Source organism: Hylobates moloch, unplaced genomic scaffold (assembly GCF_009828535.3).
Source record: "Hylobates moloch isolate HMO894 unplaced genomic scaffold, HMol_V3 SCAFFOLD_6, whole genome shotgun sequence".
Lineage (NCBI taxonomy): Eukaryota > Metazoa > Chordata > Mammalia > Primates > Hylobatidae > Hylobates > Hylobates moloch.
Genome location: NW_026652281.1, coordinates 110,101,365 through 110,109,756, shown reverse-complemented (window position 1 = coordinate 110,109,756; position 8,392 = coordinate 110,101,365). Strand labels below are relative to the sequence as shown.

The 8,392-nt window shown below is 47.2% G+C and overlaps 1 protein-coding gene across 2 annotated transcripts in view; it reads left to right on the top strand.

Moving 5' to 3' along the window:
• Nucleotides 1-8,392, top strand: part of MLKL (mixed lineage kinase domain like pseudokinase) — a 28,727-nt gene that overhangs the window by 14,148 nt on the left and 6,187 nt on the right. For both annotated transcript variants that reach the window (XM_032157898.2, XM_032157899.2), the window contains 3 exons: nucleotides 819-916; nucleotides 3,656-3,791; nucleotides 7,426-7,507. In XM_032157898.2, the coding sequence (XP_032013789.1) occupies nucleotides 819-916; nucleotides 3,656-3,791; nucleotides 7,426-7,507 (316 nt within the window). The remainder of the gene's footprint in view (nucleotides 1-818; nucleotides 917-3,655; nucleotides 3,792-7,425; nucleotides 7,508-8,392) is intronic.

Genomic DNA, 8,392 nt, shown 5'->3' with positions numbered 1-8,392 from the left:
GTTTGGCAGGATGGTCTCGAACTCCTGACCTTGTGATCCGCCTGCCTCGGCCTCCCAAAGTGCTGGGATTACAGGCGTGAGTTACCACACCCGGCCTAATATCATTATTTTTATTCATCAAAGACACACACCACGGGCTGGGCACAGTGACTCACACCTGAAATCCCAGCACTTTGGGAGGCATAGGTAGGCAGATCACTTGAGGCCAGGAGTTTGACACCAGCCTGGCCAACATGGTGAAATCATGTCTCTACAAAAAAAAAAATACAAAAATTGGCCGAGCACGGTGGCACGCACCTGTAGTTCCAGCTACTCAGGTAGCTGAGGCATGAGAATCGCTTCAACCTGGGAGGTGGAGGCTGCAGTGAGCCAAGATCGCACCACTGCATTCCAGCCTGGGCAACAAAGCAAGACCCTGTCTCCAAAAAAAAAAAAAAAAGACACACACCACAATCTGTCAGAGTATATGCTAAACAACAGGTTACAGCCTAAAAACAGTAACAAATACTTGACTTTTTAGTTTGCCTAGTAAAGCCCTGTAGGTCATAAAAATACAATTCTATCAGACTATTTGAACTACTCAAAAGATATTATCAAGTCCCATTAATATCTCACAGACCCCGAGGGACTAATTGTGCTGCCACAGGCACCCTAGGGGTTCCACATGTTATCTTCAGTAGCTGAGCTTATCCTGGCACCAGTTCTTACCCCAGATGCTGACACCCCCACCCCCACATACACAGAGGGTCACCACACTGAATGTTCTCTAAGGAACCTTCCAGTTCTGGAATCCTGATTTCTCCCTTTAATCCTTATAGAATAGTGAGGCAGACTTTCAATAATGAGATCAAAGCCATGAAGAAATTTGAATCTCCCAACATCCTGCGTATATTTGGGATATGCATTGATGAAACAGGTAAGGAATGCTTCTGGGATTGGTCAAGCTTTGGATGGCCTGGAACATACCTCCTGTGTTTTAATGTGTTGCATTTTTTTAAATAACACCACAAAGGTGGAATCTACAAAGTGTGATTATTATCAATGTTAATTTTTTTTTTTTCATCCCAAGATGCATGTTCTCATCTTCTTTCAGCAGAGCAGGGCTGAAGGCTGAGGGTTGGTTTGCACTAACATGACCACATCTTCTCCTTTCAGCCCACTGGGAAATAAGGGGGTGCATGTTTAGATGCCAGCCTGGAAGAGGGGTGCATCTTGTTGCTCTAAAACATTATAAAGCTGCCAGGTGCAGTGGCTCACACTGTAATCCCAGCACTTTGGTAAGCCGAGACAGGCAGGTCACTTGAGGTCAGGAGTTCAAGACCAGCCTAGCCAACATGGTGAAACCCCATCTCTACTAAAAATACAAAAATTAGCTGGGTCTGGTGGCAGGCGTCTGTAGTCCCAGCTAGTCGGGAGGCTGAGGTGGGAGAATTGCTTGAACCTGGGAAGCGGAGGTTGCAGTGAGCTGAGGGTGCACCATTGCACTCCAGCCTGGGGAACAGAGCAAGACTCCATCTCAAAAATAAAAGCAAAAATAGAAATAAAAATAAATCATAAAGCTGTCTGACCCAAAGAAGGAAAACACCCTTGGTCATCATTACTGTAGATCAAATCTAAAAGCAAAATTAACTTACCTGGCCGGGCGCCGTGGCTCACGCCTATAATCCCAGCACTTTGGGAGGCTGAGGTGGGTGGATCACAAGGTCAGGAGCTTGAGACCATCCTGGCCAACATGGTGAAACCCCGTCTTTACTAAAAATACAAAAAATTAGCCGGGTGTGGTGGCACACGCCTCTAGTCCCACCTTCTTGGGAGGCTGAGGCAGGAGAATTGCTTGAACCTGGGAGGCAGAGGTTGCAGTGAGCCGAGATCGTGCCACTGCACTCCAGCCTGGGTGACAGTGTGAGACTCTTGTCTCAAAAAAACAAAACAAAACAAACAAACAAACAAAATTACCTTACCCCTTTACCAAGAGGCTTATGTGACAGGCTCTTTTTTTTTTTTCTTTTTTTCTTTTTTTCCCAATGTGACTGCATTTTCTCTCATGGAATGACCCCTCCTGCTGGTCATGTTTTGCTGCTCTTGCCTAGAGATTGGACAGAGCAACTCCTGTCTTATCCCCTTTGGAAGTTGCTCCACAGCCTCAGGCCAACTTGATTTCAGAGTGTGGAATCTCAATCTAAAGGCAAACGTAGGCCAGGCATGGTGGCTCACATCTGTAATCCCAGCACTTTGGGAGGCCGAGGTAGGTGGATCACCTGAGGTCAGGAGTTCGAGACTAGCCGGGCCAACATGATAAAACCCTGTCTCTACTAAAAATACAAAAATTAACTGGGCATGGTGGTGGGTGCCTGTAGTCCCAGCTACTCGGGAGGCTGAGGCAGGAGAATTGTGTGAACCTGGGAGGTGGAGGTTGCAGTGAGCCAATATCATGCCACTGCACTCTAGCCTGGGTGACAGAGCTAGACTCTGTCTTAAAAAAATTAAAAAACAAAAAATAAAGGCAAACATTCAGCAACGTTTATTCTCCTTGGGGACCGCTGAGGTGCCTGGCTCAGTCACATGTGAGTTTTGCAACTCAGGCCCATGAATGGGGATGTCGACTTTTTGTCTGAGTCCTCTCCCACCCCTGCCATGTGTGCCCTACTCATTCCTCCCACACAGATGTACGAAGCTCCTCGTGAGCACCCAGGTGAACAAGACAGACACATTTCCTGCCTTCTTGGGCTTCCAGTTGAGTGAGGAAGACATTCCCCAAATAACTGCTCAAGAAAATTTAGAATTATACCAAGAAAGAGAGATAGAAGTAAAAAAAGAAAAAGAAAAAGAAATTTTTTATTTTTTTTTTTGAGACAGAGTCTCGCTCTGTCGCTCAGGCTGGAGTGTGGTGGTACGATCTGCTTACTGCAACCTCCACCTCCAAAGTTCAAGCAATTCTCCTGCCTCAGCCTCCCTAGTAGCTGGGACTACAGGCATGTCCCACCACACCTGGCTAATTTTTGCATTTTTCATAGAGACGAGGTTTCATCATGTTGGCCAGGCTGGTCTCGAACTCCTGGCCTCAAGTGATCCACCTGCCTCAGCCTCCCAAAGAGCCGGGATTACAGGCGTGAGTCACCACACCTGACAGAACATTTTTTTTTTTTTTTTGAGATGGGGTCTCGCTCTGTTGCCCAGGCTGGAGTGCGGTGGTGCAATCTCTGCCATGAAACTTCAAGCGATTCTCCTGCCTCAGCCTCCCAAGTAGATGGGATTACAGGCACCCGCCACCACACCCAGCTAATTTTTGTATTTTTAGTAGAGACAGGGTTTCACTGTGTAGGCCAGGCTAATCTCAAACTCCTGACCTCGTGATCGCCCGCCTTGGTCTCCCAAAGTGCTGGGATTACAGGCGTGAGCCAATGCACCCAGCCAATTTTTTTTTTAAGGTAGAATTATGACAAGCCAAGTATTATGGAGAAGAGGATGGGCATTCTGGGCATATTTGGTCCGTTGAAGGAGGCCGGGGACCAAAACTGTGGGCTGAGAATTGGGGGAGAAATGGGACTCAGCAGAGCCAAGTCTGTATCTGTACTGAGGCTGGGAGAGGTGGGCTGCAGACAGGGGAAGCTTCTAGTAGGGTGGGTCCTCATAGTGTCTGGCTCCTTTCCACCAGTGACTCCACCTCAATTCTCCATTGTCATGGAGTACTGTGAACTCGGGACCCTGAGGGAGCTGTTGGATAGGGAAAAAGACCTCACACTTGGCAAGCGCATGGTCCTAGTCCTGGGGGCAGCCCGAGGCCTGTACCGGTAAGACAGGGTGAAAAAGCGCCACTAAGGGTTGGATGGGTCTGTCTACACTGCTGATATTCCCAGAGATGGCGAGAGAACAGGCCAGAAGCCCCAGACAGTCTCCCTCCCATACACTGTTTTACTATTTACTCTGATTACAGATAGGAGGGAGGAAGGAGGTTTAACCCAGGGAACACCAGCTCCCAGAACTGACGGTTGAATTTGATATCCACACTGCACTTATAGAGTTGGATGAGCCCTAATTTTGGAGTGGACAGACTTAGCATAAAAATAAACATATCCAGTTAAATTCGAATGTTAGGAAAGTAATGAATCATTTTTTAGTATAAGTGCATCCTAAATATTGCATGGTATATACTTATACTAAATATCAAAAATATCAAATTTTATTTTATTTTATGTTTTGAGACAGTCTCACTCTCTTCCCCAGACTGGAGTGCACTGATATGATCACAGATCACTTAACCTCCCGAGCTCAAGGGATTCTCCCACCTTAGCCTCCTGAGTAGCTGGGACTATAGGCGCACACCACTACACTCGGCCAATTTTTTTTTATATACCTTTTTTGTAGAGACAAGGTTTTGCCATGCTGCCTAGGCTGGTCTCGAACTACTGGGCTCAAGCAATCCTCCCGTCTCAGCTTTCCAAAGTGCTGGGATTTCAGGTGTGAGTCACTGCACCCCGTCTCAAATTTTGGATAAACATTTATTTTTAGTACAGCTATGTTATATACAATTTGTGGGCAAGCTTGTACATATATATATATGTGTGTGTGTACATGAATATATATATTCATTGCTTATCAGAAACTCAAATTTAATGGAGTGTCTTGTGTTTTTTTCTTTTCTTTTATTTTTTTCTTGAGATGGAGTCTGGCTCTGTCGCCCAGGCTGGAGTGCAGTGGTGCGATCTCGGCTCACTGCAACCTCCGTCTCCCAGATTCATGCCATTCTCCTGCCTCAGCCTCCCGAGTAGCTGGGACTACAGGCGTCCGCCACTACGCCCGGCTAATTTTTTTGTATTTTTAGTAGAGACGGGGTTTCACTGTGTTAGCCAGGATGGTATTGATCTCCTGACCTCGTGATCCACCCGTCTCGGCCTCCCAAAGTGCTGGGATTACAGGTGTGAGCCACCGCACCCGGCCGTGTCTTGTGTTTTATTTGGCAACTCTACCTGTTCTCACCTGCAGAATCTATGGATTCTTAGGCCCAAGGGTCCCCAAAGGTTAGTCACTCACAAACCATCTGCAGGGTTTTAACTATACTACTACCAGTGTTATTTACTTAATATTTTTAATTACATTGACTCACTTTGTAAAAATCTGAATGAAGGCCAGGTCCGGTGGCTCACGTCCGTAATCCCAGCACTTTGAGAGGCCAAGGCAGGTGGATCACTTGAGGTCAGGAGTTCGAGACTAGCCTGGCCAACATGGCAAAACCCTGTTTTTACTAAAAATACAGAAATTAGCCCAGCATGGTGCCACAGGCCTGTAATACCAGCTACTCAGGAGGCTTGAGGCACAAGAATCACTTGAACCCAGGAGGCGGAGGTTTCAGTGAACTGATATCGTACCACTGCACTCCAGGCTGGGCGACAAAGCAAGACTCCATCTCAAAAAATAATAATAATAATTGAAATAAAGCTTTTAAAAAGGACACTTTCTCTTACTACCATAAATTGAAAACCAGTGTCACTTGCCAAAAATAGGTAACCACAAATGAAACCAAAACAATGTAATTAAATTCTGGCTGGATGAGGCTGCCTGCCAGAAGCTCTGTGATCCAACCCACATTTTCTTTGTACAATGGAGATATTGGAGATATTGGCAGAGTTAAGGATACCCAACACCAAGGCTGGGTGCAGTAGCTCACGCCTGTAATCCCAGCACTTTAGGAGGCTGAGGCGGACAGATCACGAGGTCAAGAGATCAAGACCATCCTGCCCAACATGGTGAAACCTCGTCTCTCCTAAAAATACAAAAATTAGCTGGGCATGGTGGCAGGCACCTGTAGTCCCAGCTACTCGTAAGGCTGAGGCCGGAGAATCGCTTGAACCTGGGAGGCAGAGGTTGCAGTGAGCCGAGATCCTGCCACTGCACTCCAGCCCGGGCGACAGAGCGAGACTCTGTCTAAAAAAAAAAAAAAAAAAAACACCACCAAACCCAGACTTTCTCCTTGATGTAATCAGAAAGACTGGAGCAAATTGAAAGGAGAGTAATTTTCCCTTTATATAATCTTGCATATCACCTTATCCCATACTTTTGGAAACACTCTCTTAGCTATTAATTTGAAATTAAGTTTGTTTCTTCTCAACTCCCTAAACTAGTGAGTTTAAGGAGAAGTATTTTTGGATGTTGTAGGGGACACAGTTAATATCCCCTCCAAATGACCTCTGATCCTTTTTGCCAGCTCTATTTACCCTTCCCCCTCTCGGCATGCTTTGCTGCTAAAAGTTCACAGCTGCAATTTTCAGAGGATTGCCTATGGGCACTGGAGCCCTTTCACCCTTATAGACAGCTGAAAGTGCCCATGAGTTTTATATCCATCTGTCCCTGCCCTCCCTAACACAGTCCATAACCACTGACTGGTGTGAGTATAAAAGTCCAGTTCCTTTGCCTCCTGTGGGACACACTCTGAGGTGTAATTGTGCCCACAGGCCTCCACGAGACCACCTGAGCCTGGGATTTCACCTGAAATCAATCTCTTGCTTGATTTCTTCTCCTTCCCCATCCTGCTTCCTGTACGCCGTCAACCGTTTCTCCTGGGAGCACCTTCTTTTTGTTTGTTTGGGGGACTTTTGGAGTTTTTTGTTTTTTTTTTTTTGAGACAGAGTCTCACTTTGCCGCCCAGGCTGCAGTGTAGTGGCATGATCTCAGCTCACTGCAACCTCTACCTCCTGGGTGCAAGCGATTCTCATGCTTCAGCATCCCAAATAGCTGGGATTACAGGTGCACGCCACCACGCCCAGCTATTTTTTTGTATTTTTATTAATAGTAGAGATGGTGTTTCACCATGTTGGCCAGGCTGGTCTCAAACTCCTGACCTCAAGTGATCCTCCCACCTTGGTCTCCCAAAGCGTGGGGATTACAAGCGTGAGCCACCGTGCCTGGTCAAGGGAGCACCTTCTTGATACAAATCACTCGTACCCAAATCATGGCTCATGATCTGCTTCTGGGAGAATCTGAGCTCAGGCAGACACCATGATCACAACCCAACCTGGAATGCAGGGGCTTTGTGAAACCAAAGCCTTTGTCTGGAAGTCAGTGGGACCCCAGCTTTACATTCTGCTTTGACCTGAAGGGTCCCAGCAAGGTCCAGCCACCCAGCCATGCCTCCGAGCTCTCGGATCTGCCCAGCACTTCCCAGGCAAAGCAACACAGAGGCACCGTTGTCCTTCTCTACCTAAAGTCACCCCTGATGCCAGATTGCATGCACTTCACAAGGACTGTCATGCCCACTTGTGCTATGAATCTCATCTCTGCTCTATACTCACAGTTTGCGATTCTCAAACCTTGCCTCTGCATCCCAGTTTTTCCTATGTATCCGTGGACAGGCACCCATGGTACTGTCCAGCCTCATCAGCCCAGTCATGATTGTCAGTCACTAATGCTCCCTTCCTTTGGCTGTGTCAGGCTACACCATTCAGAAGCACCTGAACTCCACCAGAAAATCAGAAGCTCAAACTTCCTGGTAACTCAAGGCTACCAAGTGAAGGTGAGTGTGCCTCCCAGGGGCGCTTTGGGTCAAACCTGCATGACTGGTGCTAGGAGAGGGGCACGAGTGTCTCAGAAAGGCTTGATTCTTGTCTTAGTTTATTTATTTATTTATTTATTTATTTAGAGACAGAGTCTCTTTCTGTCACCCAGGCTGGAGTGCAGTGAGCGAGATCGCCCCACTGCAACCTCTGCTTCCCAGGTTCAAGCGATTCTCCTGCCTCAGCCTCCCAAGTAGCTGGGATTACAGCCATGCACCACCACTGCCAGCTAATGTTTGCATTTTTAGTAGAGACAGGCTTTCACCATGTTGGCCAGGCTGGTTTTGAACTCCTGGCCTCAAGTGATCCTCCCGCCTTGGCCTCCCAAAGTGCTGGGATTACAGGCATGAGCCACCATGCCTGGCCTTGCCTTGGTTTTAGAACTGAGTTCAATTTTAGTTTTTTAGTTTCAGAACTAAGTTCAACTTTCTGTGTGCCCACCACACAACAGTCTCCATCTATGCCTCCTGTTCTGATGAGTGCCTTCTCTCACTGCCCATTTAGCAGGGATGGGCTAAAAGTCATTTCCCCTTAGATGCCTGGACACCACTTCTATGTCCCTACAACATACAATGGGGGATCTTGTTAGGTCTAAGGACTCAGACTCACAGGACAGGTCTAGGCCACGTTTGTCATTCAGTTACTTAGAAGGATGTCAGCAGCCCCAAACCTTTCCCTCCAGGGTGAGTCCTTGCAGTCATCCAGGAGATACTCTCTTTGTCAGAGCCACAGGTGCTGGAGAAAGAGGCTCCCATTAGGTGGATGTGGGTCATCCAGGCTTAGAAGCCCATGACCTGCAGGAGTCAGCATCTCTGGTAACAACTCTGCAAGCATGCCTTCCAGTA